This window comes from Helianthus annuus, chromosome 7, assembly GCF_002127325.2.
Source record: "Helianthus annuus cultivar XRQ/B chromosome 7, HanXRQr2.0-SUNRISE, whole genome shotgun sequence".
NCBI classification, from domain to species: Eukaryota; Viridiplantae; Streptophyta; class Magnoliopsida; order Asterales; family Asteraceae; genus Helianthus; species Helianthus annuus.
This window is the reverse complement of record NC_035439.2, coordinates 6,521,315-6,537,311: the sequence shown is the minus strand read 5'-3', so window position 1 is coordinate 6,537,311 and position 15,997 is coordinate 6,521,315. Positions and strand designations below refer to the sequence as shown.

At 35.4% G+C, this 15,997-nt stretch overlaps 3 protein-coding genes and 1 long non-coding RNA gene across 4 annotated transcripts; all 4 read left to right on the top strand.

Annotated features, from left to right (window-relative positions):
* The first annotated feature begins 4,610 nt into the window (after nt 1-4,610).
* Nucleotides 4,611-5,305, top strand: LOC118480545. Its single transcript, XR_004863196.1, has 3 exons — nt 4,611-4,742; nt 4,893-5,199; nt 5,273-5,305. It is a non-coding gene; the product is annotated as an uncharacterized LOC118480545 (long non-coding RNA).
* A 3,150-nt stretch (nt 5,306-8,455) lies between these two features.
* On the top strand, nt 8,456-9,412 carry LOC110867683. Its single transcript, XM_035975525.1, has 3 exons — nt 8,456-8,744; nt 8,831-8,900; nt 9,005-9,412. Exons 1-3 carry the CDS (start codon nt 8,513-8,515, stop codon nt 9,165-9,167), a joined length of 465 nt encoding a protein of 154 aa, XP_035831418.1. The 5' UTR covers nt 8,456-8,512; the 3' UTR covers nt 9,168-9,412.
* Nucleotides 9,413-9,518: 106 nt separating this feature from the next.
* On the top strand, nt 9,519-10,577 carry LOC110866392 (F-box/kelch-repeat protein At3g17530). The gene has a single exon (XM_022115541.1). It carries the CDS (start codon nt 9,519-9,521, stop codon nt 10,575-10,577), a length of 1,059 nt encoding a protein of 352 aa, XP_021971233.1.
* Nucleotides 10,578-11,662: 1,085 nt separating this feature from the next.
* Nucleotides 11,663-15,460, top strand: LOC110866390. Its single transcript, XM_022115540.1, has 4 exons — nt 11,663-12,013; nt 12,094-12,331; nt 12,434-15,261; nt 15,413-15,460. The coding sequence occupies exons 1-4, from the start codon at nt 11,663-11,665 to the stop codon at nt 15,458-15,460; spliced, it is 3,465 nt and encodes a 1,154-aa protein (XP_021971232.1).
* Nucleotides 15,461-15,997: the final 537 nt, after the last annotated feature.

Here is a 15,997-nt window from a genome sequence, read left to right as displayed (position 1 = left end):
GATCTTTTCCGTTGGGGATGGTATCCCTCCTGACAAAAAAGAACCGCCTTTTCCAGTTGGTGTCATTCTTAGTGGTTTTGAGGATGGGGTGTTCTTCAAAGGGTTTTTGTTTGAATAGATATCGGTGGGATCCGTGGCTCACAAGGTTGTACATCTCTGCTAATTCCGACATTCCCAAATCAATGCCTTCATGCTCAATGATTCTTTCAAGGGTACTCAAGACCCTCCACATCATTGGCATCACTTGGATGTAGGAGATGCCGGTGAGAGAGAAGAAAGACTGGGTGAATTCAGGGAAAGGATACGAATATCCTATCGTGAATGGGGTGACCGGGAAAGCTACCCAGGTTTCAGAGATGAAATCGCTCAGAATGGTGGGATCAAACGCTTTAAAAATGGTGTTTGCCGGAAAACAGTGGCGAATTCTGTCTATCAGTGGATCGGTAAAGCAGCATCGTTCCTTCATTGAGTCTTCGATGATCCCCTGGCTCTTAAGAGGACTGTCCTTTTTGTGATCCTTGGCCAGAGAGGATCTCAGTAACATCTTGGTCATGATGGTAAAAAGGAGGATGAACAGAAAAAGAAAACATAAAGGGAGAAAAAGGAGAGGAATACCTGTCTGATCTTCGAATGAGGATTTAAAGGGAGTCTCTCTTGAATTTAAATGCATTTTGATCCCTATCTCTAACTTCAATTTATAATCATGATCTTGCAGGATAGTCACTTCATTGAAGTCAGAATGGTAACGGCTTGTCCGATTACAACGGCTATATATCCGTTAGTTCGTTGTGGATAAGAACGAGAAAATATAACTCGTTTATTTACAATTTTACTCCTTATATTTTGGGGGCAATTGTTAGGGGAGGATTTTCCAATGATCAGTGATCCTCAATTGCTGTCGGGTTTAAGGATCCTTGAATATGTTTGAGTTCAGGATCCTCAGAGAGTGTTGTAGAATCAGGATCCAGGATCATTATAGTGATCCTTCTACTAACAATTGTCTGTTTTGAATATAAAGTTGTTTTGCAGGAATACGTATTCGGACCTGGTCTTGGCGATATTCCTGGAGCATATTCCCTCTACATTCCGCACGTGCTTGACCATGGTGAACGTTATGGAGATCGTGGGGAGAGTGCACGAATTGCGGATAGTTAGTTATTTTAGATATGCTAAATTTAAAAGGGGATAGCGAGCTAGATAGAAAACACTTGGCTATTTTTGGCTAAAACACACACACTCGTATTGCTCTCAACAGCTCACAACAGTTTGCTCGGCGATTACACACTAATTTGCACTTTTCACTCTAGTGATCCTTGTAACTAGCTCGCTATCATCCGAAGTCGTAACACACTTATCGTTTAATTTGAATTGGTGATCGGTAGTTTCCATCACCGAGGTTTTTTATGCCGGAGATCAACTCTTGATCAAGGGCTTTTTCCTCGTATAAATCCTTGTGTCATTTGTTCATTACATTTGATTGTTATCCTAAGCATTGTTCATTAATTCAAGCATCACACCTCACACATAAATATTTGGTTGCATTATCATTGCTTGATTTTTGACCAAAACAATGCCCAAATTGAATCGACTCCAATCCTCCCATGTTAATGCTTCCACTTTTGATCTACTCTTAATCCATAGATACGCCACCGATTTAATCTCGTCTAAGATCCTCGTAGTGTTTGGAATAACCTATCTAAATACGGCTTCATTCCTTGACTTCCATATGCTTCAAAAAGACACCAATATGAGGGCAGGTATTACTTTCCTTTTCTTCCTCAATCCCGAGCTTGATTCATGCAATGTAAGCAAGTCATTAATTCCAAACGCAATAACCGGTGGAATCATACACCACCCCGCCAAATTTTGCCATATCGTTTGTGCAAATTGACATGAAACGAAGACATGTTCACATGTCTCTTCGTATCGTTTGTGCAAAGTGTAAAGTTCTAATACATGGCTTAGAATACTCCAAGATTCACGATGATTACAATAAACCCAGAAGTATAACCATGGTAAATTACCAATTAAAGACATATAACTCAATTCCATGATTAGTGTGAATCTATGACTTCAAAATAGTACATTAATACATACATATATATATATATATACATACATATATATACATACATACATACATATATATATTAGGTTCAAGAGTGAACACTACTATAGCTTGCGAACTGAGTGAACTAATCCTGGCCATACACGTGTGTAGATCAATGGCCAGGATTTGTTCACTCAGTTCGCAAATACACTAGTGTTCACTCTAGAACCCTACCATATATATATATATATATATATATATATATATATATATATATATATATATATATATATATATATATATATATATATATATATATATATATATATATATATACTTTAATAAGGATATGTGAAGGACAAGATGGTAATTGAACAAGGTGTTGAAAAAACACTTAATGCACAATGTACAACTGTTAAGGCACAAGAAAACACAAAACCATTTACCCTTTACAAGGTTATACATCTGCCGTCCAATTGTTTAACTTTCTCACACGGATCAAGATCGGGACCGTTCATTTGACTTCACACGGATCACCATATGCTTTCTCTCTCAATGCTCACACATCTCACAAAACAACATCAGATCTTCTCTCTCTCTTCTCTCTCTCTTCTCTCTCTTCTCGGCGATCTAGGGTTTCATGAGATCTATCACCAGATCCGTTTGAATCTATCACCAGATCCGTTTGATGAGCAGATCAAGGGTTTCATGAGATGTTCTGGCAAGGGATCCACAGATTTGAACAAGGGATCCGTTTTATCTGGCAAGGGATCCACAGATTTGAACAAGGGATCCGTTTGATGTTCTGATAAGTTGCTTTATCTTTAATCTTGATGTAGATTTGTTAGTAGATATCTTACCATGTTCTTTTGTGATTCTTACTTTTCAGGTGAAGCGGTTGACGGATGTTCGAAGGACGAAATCTGAGGTTTACGAAGGATTTTCTCATGTGTTTTGTGATGAATCGACTCAGGTTAGGTTCTAAATGTTGATTTATCTTTAATCTTGATGTAGATTTGTTAGTAGATATCTTACCATGTTCTTTTGTGATTCTTACTTTTCAGGTGAAGCGGTTGACGGATGTTCGAAGGACGAAATCTGAGGTTTACGAAGGAGTTTCGCATGTGTTTTGTGATGAATCGACTCAGGTTAGGTTCTAAATGTTGATTTATCTTTAATCTTGATGTAGATTTGTTAGTAGATGCGGTTATTTCAAATTAGGTTGAAAGTTTTGTGATATTTGAATTTGTATTTTTGGTGATGATAGTTAGATTAATTTCAGATATGACATAGTGAAAGGATAAATTGTTTTTGTAGTTTTGATTTTACTTTGTTCTGTTATATTTTGATCTTTTCCTTCATTTTTGGGACTGATAAGTGTCATGGTTGTGTGATAATTATGATATTTAGGTCATTTAGATATGGAATAGTGAAAAGATAGATTGTTATGTATTTTTGATTTTAGTTTGTTCTGTGGGATGCTCGATGAGCAGATCTAGGGTTTCATGAGATGTATCACAAGCTTTATCTGGCAAGGGATCCACAGATTTGAACAAGGGATCCGTTTGATGTTCTGATAAGTTGCAATGAGTGTTATATATCTTACCATGTTCTTTTGTGATTCTTATCTTTAATCTTGATGTAGATTTGTTAGTAGATGCGGTTATTTCAAATTAGGTTGAAAGTTTTGTGATATTTGAATTTGTATTTTTGGTGATGATAGTTAGATTAATTTCAGATATGACATAGTGAAAGGATAAATTGTTTTTGTAGTTTTTATTTTACTTTGTTCTGTTATATTTTGATCTTTTCCTTCATTTTTGGGACTGATAAGTGTCATGGTTGTGTGATAATTATGATATTTAGGTCATTTAGATATGGAATTGTGAAAAGATAGATTGTTATGTATTTTTGATTTTAGTTTGTTCTGTGGGATGCTCGATGAGCAGATCTAGGGTTTCATGACATGTATCACAAGCTTTATCTGGCAAGGGATCCACAGATTTGAACAAGGGATCCGTTTGATGTTCTGATAAGTTGCAATGAGTGTTATATATCTTACCATGTTCTTTTGTGATTCTTACTTTTCAGGTGAAGCGGTTGACGGATGTTCGAAGGACGAAATCTGAGGTTTACGAAGGATTTTCGCATGTGTTTTGTGATGAATCGACTCAGGTATGTCACTCGCAACTCGCAAGGAAACCTTTTTTTAGGATCTGAATTTAATTAGTTATACCTTTGGTTAACGACTGTCACGATCACTATTATTACAGAACAAGCTCACTCCGATCTTCTGGCTGCCGGAGAAAGTGTATCTGCTTGGAGAGTCTCGGAATTGGCTTTGGCGACGCTGAACGCTGATTCATTCGAATCGATGGGGGCTTCATATGCAGAATGTTCTCTCACTTAGTGGTCTCATGCTCACTCAAGCAGAGGTAAAGTAAAGTTTATCATCATTCATCAATTTTCTTTTCTTTTTTGTTTATAATAAAGGTTTTTATATTTGCAACTTGACAAAATGTGATTTATATTAAATTTATTTTAAGTTAATAGTGTACTAGTTATAACTAATATCAAATCTTTACTAATACTTGATTTCTTTTTATGATGGTTGACTTTGCGAGAACTAACGGAGCATTAGTGTCAAGAATGGGCTGAGATTCGAATTCAGTCGGTTTTTCGCTCTTTTTTGGTAATTTCTAAGCCTTGAATATTAATTTTTAACATGCTATGCTACTGAGAGAATATAAACTTGACTATATTTTGTGTTTTATGATGTGTTTTGTTATTTTTATGCTTTTTGTTTTTTAACTGATCTTAACCCATTTGACTTATGCTACAGACAAAAAGGGATCAAGATCGGGACCGTCCATTTGACTTCACACGGATCACCATATGCTTTCTCTCTCAATGCTCACACATCTGACAAAAAGGGATGCCAAAAGCAGGGAAGTACAATCTACAGGAAAAAGCAACACTTTACTTTTGTGTGAAAGACAGCTTGCTTGCTGCAGTCTCTATAATATATCAACACTCTTCCATACACTGTTTGAAAGACAGCACTGCTTCCTTCAGTCTCTATAAATAATCCAGAGATATCTACACTCTACTCACACTTTACAAACTCTCAACTACACTCAACTGAAATTGTAAGTTTATCTCAGTTGAATAATCGTACTTTCAAAACATCAACTTAACAACTTCTATTTACTTCGATTTCAGAATATATCAACTCTTTGCATTCGGATCTTGCGTAGTTTCTCGGCTCTCACATCAAGGTTTTAAAATTTTTGTCGGCTTTTCACATCTCCCTCTTGCATTGTTGTAAGTTCTTTCAAATATGACATAGTGAAAGGATAAATTGTTTTTGTAGTTTTGATTTTACTTTGTTCTGTTATATTTTGATCTTTTCCTTCATTTTTGGGACTGATATGTGTCATGGTTTTGTGATAATTATGATATTTAGGTCATTTTTGGGGATGATAAGTGTTGTAGTTCAATGAAAATTATGATAGTTAGGTCAATTTTAGATATGGAATAGTGAAAAGATAGATTGTTATGTACTTTTTATTTTAGTTTGTTCTGTGGGATGTTTTGATATATTTTTTCATTTTTCGGGATAGTGAAAGGATAAATTGTTTTTGTAGTTTTGATTTTACTTTGTTCTGTTATATTTTGATCTTTTCCTTCATTTTTGGGACTGATATGTCTCATGGTTTTGTGATAATTATGATATTTAGGTCATTTTTTGGGGATGATAAGTGTTGTAGTTCAATGAAAATTATGATAGTTAGGTCAATTTTAGATATGGAATAGTGAAAAGATAAATTGTTATGTACTTTTTATTTTAGTTTGTTCTGTGGGATGTTTTGATATATTTTTTCATTTTTCGGGATAGTGAAAGGATAAATTGTTTTTGTAGTTTTGATTTTACTTTGTTCTGTTATATTTTGATCTTTTCCTTCATTTTTGGGACTGATATGTGTCATGGTTTTGTGATAATTATGATATTTAGGTCATTTTTGGGGATGATAAGTGTTGTAGTTCAATGAAAATTATGATAGTTAGGTCAATTTTAGATATGGAATAGTGAAAAGATAAATTGTTATGTATTTTTTATTTTAGTTTGTTCTGTGGGATGTTTTGATATATTTTTTCATTTTTCGGGATAGTGAAAGGATAAATTGTTTTTGTAGTTTTGATTTTACTTTGTTCTGTTATATTTTGATCTTTTCCTTCATTTTTGGGACTGATATGTGTCATGGTTTTGTGATAATTATGATATTTAGGTCATTTTTGGGGATGATAAGTGTTGTAGTTCAATGAAAATTATGATAGTTAGGTCAATTTTAGATATGGAATAGTGAAAAGATAAATTGTTATGTACTTTTTATTTTAGTTTGTTCTGTGGGATGTTTTGATATATTTTTTCATTTTTCGGGATAGTGAAAGGATAAATTGTTTTTGTAGTTTTGATTTTACTTTGTTCTGTTATATTTTGATCTTTTCCTTCATTTTTGGGACTGATATGTGTCATGGTTTTGTGATAATTATGATATTTAGGTTCATTTACTTTGTTCTGTTATATTTTGATCTTTTCCTTCATCATTACAGGAATTTTTTTTAAAACAGTACTGTATTCAAAACAAAATAAAACGCCGTATTCACAAAACAATACTGTATTCACAAAGCTGTATTCAAAACAATACTGTATTCAAAACAATACTGTATTCAAAACAATACTGTATTCAAAACAATACTGTATTCAAAACAATACTGTATTTAAAACAATACTGTATTCACAAAGCTGATTGTTATAGTAATTATGTGTATGTGTAAATTATAGTAAATTGTTTTTGTAGTTTTGATTTTACTTTGTTCTGTTATATTTTGATCTTTTCCTTCATTTTTGGGACTGATATGTGTCATGGTTTTGTGATAATTATGATCTTTTCATTCATTTACTTTGTTCTGTTATATTTTGATCTTTTCCTTCATCATTACAGGAATTTTTTTTAAAACAATACTGTATTCAAAACAAAATAAAACGCCGTATTCACAAAACAATACTGTATTCACAAAGCTGTATTCAAAACAATACTGTATTCAAAACAATACTGTATTCAAAACAATACTGTGTTCAAAACAATACTGTATTCAAAACAATACTGTATTTAAAACAATACTGTATTCACAAAGCTGATTGTTATAGTAATTATGTGTATGTGTTCATGTATGTGGATTTCTTATTTTATATGTTTTCTTTTAACGTTTAAAACACGTGGTAAAAATAAAACGCCGTTTTGATTATATACATGAGATGAAACTTGCATAGAATATTTCAATAAAGAGAAAAAAATAGGGATATTTCGTAATACAAATTAACCATGACCAGTGGTACAACATAATCTTCCGTTAACAACATTAGTTTCTAACCATATAAGTCTAAAAAGTAAGTAGTCAAATAAATTGGATACTCTAAATTCAAGTATTATCTATTTCTCTTTTTGTATTTTTCAGTTTACAAATCACTCCAAACACATATCAATTGAGAGGTATGGGCGGTGGTTATCCAATTCCCGTTGAATCACTAGGATCAACAAACCATTTAAACCTTCCTGATTCAAACCCTCTAACTTCAAACCCACCTCCGGTGTCAACCCCACCTCCGGTTTTAACCCCACCTTCGGTTTCAACCCCACCTCCATTGGCAAACCCTGAATATGATGATCCATTTGGTTGGACGGATGAAGAGTTGAATTGGGCGTATGACTATACCTTCGCTCAACTACAATTTGGTGGACTACAAATTGAGGGGTGCCATCGTCCGGTGCCAAACACTCCTATACTTCCTATGCATCCTCCACCTTCAAACCCCCCTTATGTGGAAAACTACAGTCAAACACAAGAACTACCGACCTGGGCTGAAGGGTACGAAACTGACCCTGGGGCGGTTTACGAACCACCATTGGATGAAAAAATGGTTTGGGAACCTTAGAACAACTTTTATGATGACTGTAGTTTTTTTTTTCTCGAATTAGTTTGAATCTTAATTATGTAACTTTTAATTATGTATTAGTTTAAATTTAAATTTGTTGCTGTTTAATTTTAATCATGTTTTAGTTTAAATTTTATTTCTGGAGTTTTTATTTTTTTAGTTAACTAATATTGAACACTTAATAGGATATGTCTGATCATTTTTCCGTTGAAGAATTTTCATCATTGACAAATGATAGAGCATGGTATAATATAATATTTGTTAAGGTGGAGTTTATTTGGCATGACGTTGATGGAAAGAGATTAGTGGTTATATTTCTTGATCAACACGTAAGAACATTATTTTAATTTACTTTGTGTTATATAAGCGTTTTTCCACCACTAAATTTCTTTTCATTTTAGAGACAAAAAATTGTTGCGTTCGTCCCACAAAATTTGATACACAAATATAATGACGCGTCATTGATGGGTGGTTTTTTTTCGTTGAATCATTTCCAAATTGAGAATCTCAACTATCTTGAGTGCCCAAAGTACCAGAATTACGTGTTAGTTTGGTCCGAGAAGAAAATTGTCATCAACGAATATACAAAGCTTTCTTCACTTATGCTTACGATTCCAAGGGGTGCTTCTTTATATCCATTGGTCCCTTCCATTATAGAATTGAAGCATGACAGGAGACCTCAAATGGATATTGTTGGTACATATTAATTCTCTATCTATAATTTTTATTAAATATATAAAACTTTATATATGGTCTATACGATTTAACTGATTTGGTTTTAGATGTGGTTGGGAGAATAATAGAAGGCAAACGTGATCGATGTTGTTTTGAACTTTCTCTTCAAGATAAGACGTACGTTATTATTTATTAATAACATATTACAAACATAATATTTACGTTATATGTAAGAAAATATTATTATTAGAAGAACTTTAACCCAAAATCGTAATATACAGTGGTCACACAATACAATTGTTTTTGTCTGCCCTGAAGCCTTCCGATGTTATACGTTCCATTCGAGCCGTGCAACAAAGGTCCATCATATATGTATCACGTCTCAAGTTGGTTCATCTACCAGATAGTATGTTATGCTTTACACATGAACATTCTAATAATTAGTTAGATCTAATGGCTCATGTAGTTTAATAAAAGTTATATTTTATTTGTTATTTCAGTTAATATTTTGAAGTCTACGGAGTTGAGTACGATTACGTACGAACCGGATATGGTCGAGGCACGGGATATGTAAATTATGGATCGTTATCCAATTTGTGTTTAAGTTAGAAACATTTGGTGTTGTTATTTGTTTAGTTGTTGAATATTAAAGTCTCTCTTGGTGTTTCGTGTTTTGCTTTTTGTTTCCCTCATATTGATGTAATTGTAGAAGTATTTATAATCTATCACCAAGGTATAATCTTCTTAGATTGGACAACTAAATAATCATTATCTGTATTAAACGAAGGTATAACCATGGCTGACCTTCCTACTCATACAATCGTGTTTGAGATATTAACGAGGCTGCCAGCAAAGGATGTAGGTCGTTCTAAGAGTGTATGTAAGCAATGGTATGCGTTATTGTCAACACAAGATTTCGTAAAGATACATTGTTCTCGCTCAGTAGTTTCATCTAACCAGAGAGTTCTACTAATTGACGACCTAACGTGTTCTGTTCGTCCAATCATCTCTAATAACAATGACTATGGTCCAAGCTCAACAGTTACATTTCCATTCCATCACCAAAATAATGATGTCTCAATACTTTCACATTTGAACGGATTGTTGTGTGTTTGCTTGAATCATACATACGAGCTGCTTCTTTGGAATCCAACAACTACTGCTTTCAAGCGTTTGTCAACCCCTGATTCTCATGGATTCTATATAAATAACCTTGATGCCATTGGTTTGTACGTTGACGCTGACGATGATTACAAGGTCTTGCATATAAAGCGTAGGAGTGGTGTACTTGGTGTCTATGTTTATTCTAGGGAAGTAGATTCTTGGAGAAATATTCCTTTCATAACAAGACAAGAGTACCTAAGCCCTCATTTCAATTGGTCAGCTGGCACATTTTGTGGTGGTACTCTATATTTCACTGTTTGCGAATGTTGGATTGGAGGTACGAATGTGGTGATTTGTTTTTATGTTAATTCGGAGCAGTTCAAGGAGATAAGCTTTCCACCCGTTCCTTCTAATGGAATGGTTCAAGGTGTTTTAGTTAATGTAAAAAATGTGCTTCACATGTTTGCTAGCACTGGCATGTTTGAGATGACAATTGACCTATGGACACTACAAGGGGATTACTGGATTAAGGTCTTATCATGTCCTCCGATCCCCCCGATATCATTGTCATTGTGGTGCGATATAACACATTATGTGACAAATGGTAATTGGTTTGTGATGACTAAATTAGGGAAGTTGTTTACAATTGAAATGGATATGAAGCCCTTCGAATGTTTTTATCCCGTTTCTTGGTTTCGAGGTTTTAAGGGTGCGGTGTTTGTGCAGACCATTGTTTCACCAAGTATTTAGATTGGCTTTCACTTAATGTTATCATTATGTATGTCAATGTTTTAAGGATTTGTGTTTTTTTTCTCTAAGTCATGATATTCCGTTTAAGTCATGTATTTTAATGTTATCATTATGTATTTCAATGTTATCCTTCGGTTTGTTTTTCTCTAAGTTATGTGTTGGAATGTTGTTATGATTTGAGAATTTCATCATCTATGATAACTCTCTTTTATTTAATTTGCAAGGTATTTGTCATTTTTTCAATTTACAATGACTAATGGACTCTCAAACCCTCGAAATCATGCTTCTAGCTCGAGTGCATCTACTAAAGCTGAAAAACGAAAAGAGTATCAAAAAAGATACTATGCTGCACGCAAAGAAAATAACAAAGTATCTAAATTTGGGAGTGGTGATGCCCCCCAAAGTGCTTCATCAATATCTTTAATGAATAATAGGTCAACAGAAAGGACACCGTTAAGAAGTTTACAAACTAATATTACTCAATTTCTACAAACAACAAATGAGAACGCCTCAAGTGTTTCTACTACAAAATGCAAGGAGTACAATGAAGGATGTTCTAATACACCAAACGATAATGGAATGCGTATTTCAAATGGCAGTCAAGTCAACCAAACCCCGATAGATGATGTAATTGACGTAGTCAGGCATAGAACATCACGAGGTTTCTATTTATTTAACAAAGATTTCTTTTTCGAACTTGACATCTTTTACAACCTTCATTACTTAATACACCAATTTTTTTAGGTATTCAAATTCATCCGCGTACTTTATTACCCCAATTTGCTGAAGTAGTTGATCAACCTTCCCTCCAACATGGGAGCGTAGAAGATGATCCTTATAATTTTGTTTACAATGGTGTACCTGGAGAGCATCGTGTTTTAAAGGAACGAGGCGCATGTCCTAATTGTGGAGCAAAACGATTTCAATTTGAATTTGATACCTTTTGTTGTATGAGTGGGAAAACCGTGTTAGCAAACTTAGAAATTCCAGAGGAATTGTACCGACTTTTCACGTCTCAAGATGAAATTGGAGATTTGTTTAGGTAAAACATCCGTGCTTATAACACCAATTTTTCTTTTGCCTCAATGGGTGTGACATTGGATGATACATTGAACAATATGAGAGACGGCGTATATACTTTTCGTGCACATAAAGGAATATATCACAGAATCGACCAATTAGTTCCGAGGGATGGGACTCCTAGGTACTTGCAGTTGTATTTTTACGATCCTGATACTGAGTTAGATCACATACTCCGATGGCCAAATCTTGATCGGCGTATTACTCAGATTTTAACACGCGTTCTTTCTACAAACCCATATGTCGATACATTTAGAAGACTTGCGGAACTAGGACCTCTGGACAACTATAGAGTCACTTTGAATACTTCGGTTGAACTTGACCAAAGGGTGTACAACCGACCAACGACATCGGAGGTATATATAATATATTATATTAATTGCAATTATTTAATATAATTGCTTATTTTACTTACTTATAGTTCACAATTATATAGGTTGCTGGTATTTGGGTTGAAGGTAATGACAATATCACTTCGTATAAACGAAGTATTGTAGTGTACGGTAGGTCTGAATATAGACAAACTATTCAGCCGTACTTCAGTTGTTACGATCCATTGTCGTATCCTTTATTTTTTCCTAATGGTGAGTCGGGTTGGCATGCTAACATACCACGTCAAGGAGTATCAATCAATGAGGTTCGCAACAATGACAACATCGAAGGAGAAATGGAAGGTACCAACAATTTGTTATCCTTTTTAAGTGAAGATCATAAAAATAGCGTAATGCGTTTTATTTTTATTAACTGTTTGTTTTTAATACATCTTCATCGTTCAGAGGCTAACACACGAAGTGGTAGAACAACCGTGGCTATGCGAGAGTACTACTGTTACAAGTTCCAGATTCGATCTACCGATAATGTGCTTTTGTTCGGTGGTAGGCTGCTACAGCAGTTTGTGGTTGATGTTTATATCAAAATTGAGACGTCACGCTTAGAATTTTGTGAGAGAAACCAGGAAAAAATTCGAGCCGAATTGTACCAAGGTATTGTGGATTGCGTCAATACTGGCGAGGTTCATGCAAACAGAGTCGGGAAAAGAATTGTGTTGCCTTCATCTTTCATCGGGGGGCCTCGCGACATGCGACGTCGGTTTCTAGATGCGATGACGTTAGTTCAAGACGACGGCAAGCCTGATGTATTCCTTACAATGACATGTAATCCTAAGTGGCCTGAGATATGTGATAACTTACATGTTGGTCAAACTGCTACAGATCGTCCAGACCTTGTTTCAAGAGTGTTCCGGGCTAAATTAGAAGATCTTAAGGATCAACTCTTCAAGAAACATGTCCTCGGGGAAGTTAAGTCATACGTCTATGTCATTGAATTTCAAAAGCGGGGTTTGCCGCACGCACATTTTCTCCTAATCATGTACCCGCAACACAAGATCAATAACGCGGACCATTATGATAAGGTTGTGTGTGCTGAAATTCCTAACAAACTAACACATCCCAGATTGCATGAGATGGTTGTCAAGCACATGATTCACGGTCCTTGCGGCAATTTACGATCAAGCAGTCCTTGTATGCAGGGTGATCCTAAAATTTGTCGTTTTCACTATCCTAGACAATTTAACGAACAGACGACACAAGGAGAAGATTCGTATCCGTTGTATCGAAGGAGAGACACCGGGATAGAAGTGGACCTACGAGGACAAACACTTGATAATAGATGGGTGGTCCCATATAATCCAAGGCTTTTGATGATGTTTAACTGCCACATGAATGTTGAAGTTTGCTCAAGTATAAAATCTGTGAAATATCTTTTCAAATATGTTTATAAAGGACATGACAAACAGGTTATTCAAGTCGATCAAAGTGAGCCAGGGGTTGTTATTAATGAGATAAAAAGATTTCAAGATGCACGCTACATATCGCCCCCAGAGGCTATGTGGCGAATTTTTTCCTTCTCTCTTTCTCAAATCTTTCCTGCTGTTCTAGCCTTACAACTTCATCTCCCAAATAATCAGATGGTTAGATTTAGAGATGATGACTTGATGCCTAATATTGTTGATAGGGAAAGGGATAAGAGAACCATGCTAACAGCATTTTTTGATCAGAATAGAAACGATGAAACAGCAAGGGTACATTTGTATAAAGATTTTCCAAAACACTATACTTGGAATGGAAGCACACGCCGTTGGAGTCGTCGTTTCGGTAAAAAACAAAGAGGTCGTATCGTTTCCGCTAATCCAGCCGAAGGAGAAAGGTACTACTTACGCCTACTTTTGTCAAATGTCAGAGGGCCTACTTCTTTCGAACATCTTTGCACAGTTAATGGTCAACGGTGTGCGACATTTCGGAAAGCAGCTCTTGAGTTAGGCTTAATAGAAGACGATGAATATCTATCACAATGTCTCGAAGAAGCCTCTACGTTTCAGTTTCCCAATGCTCTTAGAAGGTTATTTGCGACCATAATGATTTTTTGCCAACCTGGAGATATTCGAAAGTTATGGAAAGACCACTTTGATTCACTATCTGAAGATCATCGGTTACACTGTCAAAGTATAGAACGAGTTCAAAATATGGTTCTTACCGAAATAAGTGTCTTGGTACAATCCATGGGTAAAAATTTCAATGAATTCGACCTTCCTAAGATAACTGACGATGTTAACTTACAAGATGCAGGTTATCGTGAGTTACAAGAAGAGTATGGGATTGTTTTGGAACCTGAACACTTGAGTGCCAAACATTCACTTAATCCGGACCAAAAAAATGTGTTTGATGAGATCATGATGCATGTTGATAATGATCTTCCAGGCGTGTTCTTTATTGATGGTCCAGGTGGAACTGGAAAAACATTTTTGTACATTGCCTTGCTTGCTGAAATTCGGTCACGTGGTCTTATTGCTCTCGCAACAGCTTCATCAGGTGCAGCGGCTAATAATATGCCAGGAGGTAGAACGGCTCACTCGAGATTCAAGATTCCTCTTAATCTTGAAAATAATTCAATGTGCAATATTAAAAAACAGAGTGGGGCCGCTAAACTGATTCGCTCTGCCAAAATAATCATATGGGATGAAGCGTCGATGGCTAAACGACAAGCGATAGAGGCAGTCGATCGTACATTCCAAGACATTATAGGTGTTAGTCTCCCATTTGGTGGAAAGATAATGGTTATGGGAGGTGACTTCAGACAGGTGTTGCCGGTTATCAAACGTGGCACTCGAGCACAGATTGTAGACTCCAGCGTACGAATGTCACCTCTTTGGTCTTTGACTAAGAAGATGCGGTTGACCATAAATATGAGAGCGCTGAAAGATCCATGGTTTTCTAAATTTCTTTTAAGAGTCGGCGATGGAACTGAAGAACCAATCGAAGGAAACTATATCCGCATACCCGATGACATGACAATTCAGTGCAACAACAGAGAAAACGCTATAAAAGAATTGATCCATGCCATCTTTCCATCAATTGAAGATAATGTATATTCTTCAGATTATATAATCTCTAGAGCAATATTGTCCACTAAAAATGATAGTGTTGACGAGATTAATAATCAAATGATTGAAATTTTTCAAGGGGAGGAAAAAGTTTATTACAGTTTTGATGAAGCTGAAGACGATCAGCGCAACTTCTATCCGGTCGAGTTCTTAAATTCGCTAAATGTTAGTGGTTTGCCGCCTCATAAGCTTCATTTAAAAATTGGATGCCCAATAATATTGTTACGTAATATCGATCCATCACATGGCCTGTGTAATGGCACGCGGTTGATATGTAAGGGTTTCATGCGAAATGTTATTGATGCGGAAATTGCAGTCGGTCAACATGCCAGAAAAAGAGTTTTTTTGCCAAGAATCCCTCTAACCCTTTCTGAAGATGACATGTTCCCATTTAAGCTGAAAAGAAAACAATTTCCAATTCGACTTAGCTTTTCCATGACGATTAATAAAGCTCAAGGTCAAACAATTCCGAACGTTGGTATTTATCTACCGGATTCTGTATTTTCACATGGACAACTTTATGTCGCGTTATCAAGAGGGATTTCAAGACAAAGTACGAAGGTGTTGGTACATCTCGCCAAAGAATTCAAACAACGCGGAGTTTACACATCAAATGTTGTCTACCAGGAAGTGTTGCGTGATTAATTAATCGCATCCGTATCAAAACGAAGGTAAGTTAGTAGATTATGTGCCTTATTTGCTTCCTGAAATTACTTTTTAATTACTATTTTAAAGCACCTGTAAGCGTGTAACATTTTGTTATGTGTCGAAATCTGGTACAGGAGAGGAGAAGATACAAGAAAGTCATAAGCGAACGGATGTATTGGTAAAACAGGAAGAGATACAAGAGACTCCCCGCATTTTGTTTTTATTGTTTTGTCTAGCTACTTGACTGTTTTGA

Bases quoted from the DNA above. Each gene is read 5' to 3' on its own strand.
- LOC110867683 (XM_035975525.1), top strand. From the start codon at position 8,513: ATGGGTGGTTTTTTTTCGTTGAATCATTTCCAAATTGAGAATCTCAAC. The intron at 8,745-8,830 runs GTACATATTAAT...ATTTGGTTTTAG, and splicing joins ACCTCAAATGGATATTGTTG to ATGTGGTTGGGAGAATAATA. The intron at 8,901-9,004 runs GTACGTTATTAT...CGTAATATACAG, and splicing joins CTTTCTCTTCAAGATAAGAC to TGGTCACACAATACAATTGT.
- LOC110866392 (XM_022115541.1), top strand. From the start codon at position 9,519: ATGGCTGACCTTCCTACTCATACAATCGTGTTTGAGATATTAACGAGG.
- LOC110866390 (XM_022115540.1), top strand. From the start codon at position 11,663: ATGGGTGTGACATTGGATGATACATTGAACAATATGAGAGACGGCGTA. The intron at 12,014-12,093 runs GTATATATAATA...ACAATTATATAG, and splicing joins ACCGACCAACGACATCGGAG to GTTGCTGGTATTTGGGTTGA. The intron at 15,262-15,412 runs GTTAGTGGTTTG...CGGAAATTGCAG, and splicing joins AGTTCTTAAATTCGCTAAAT to TCGGTCAACATGCCAGAAAA.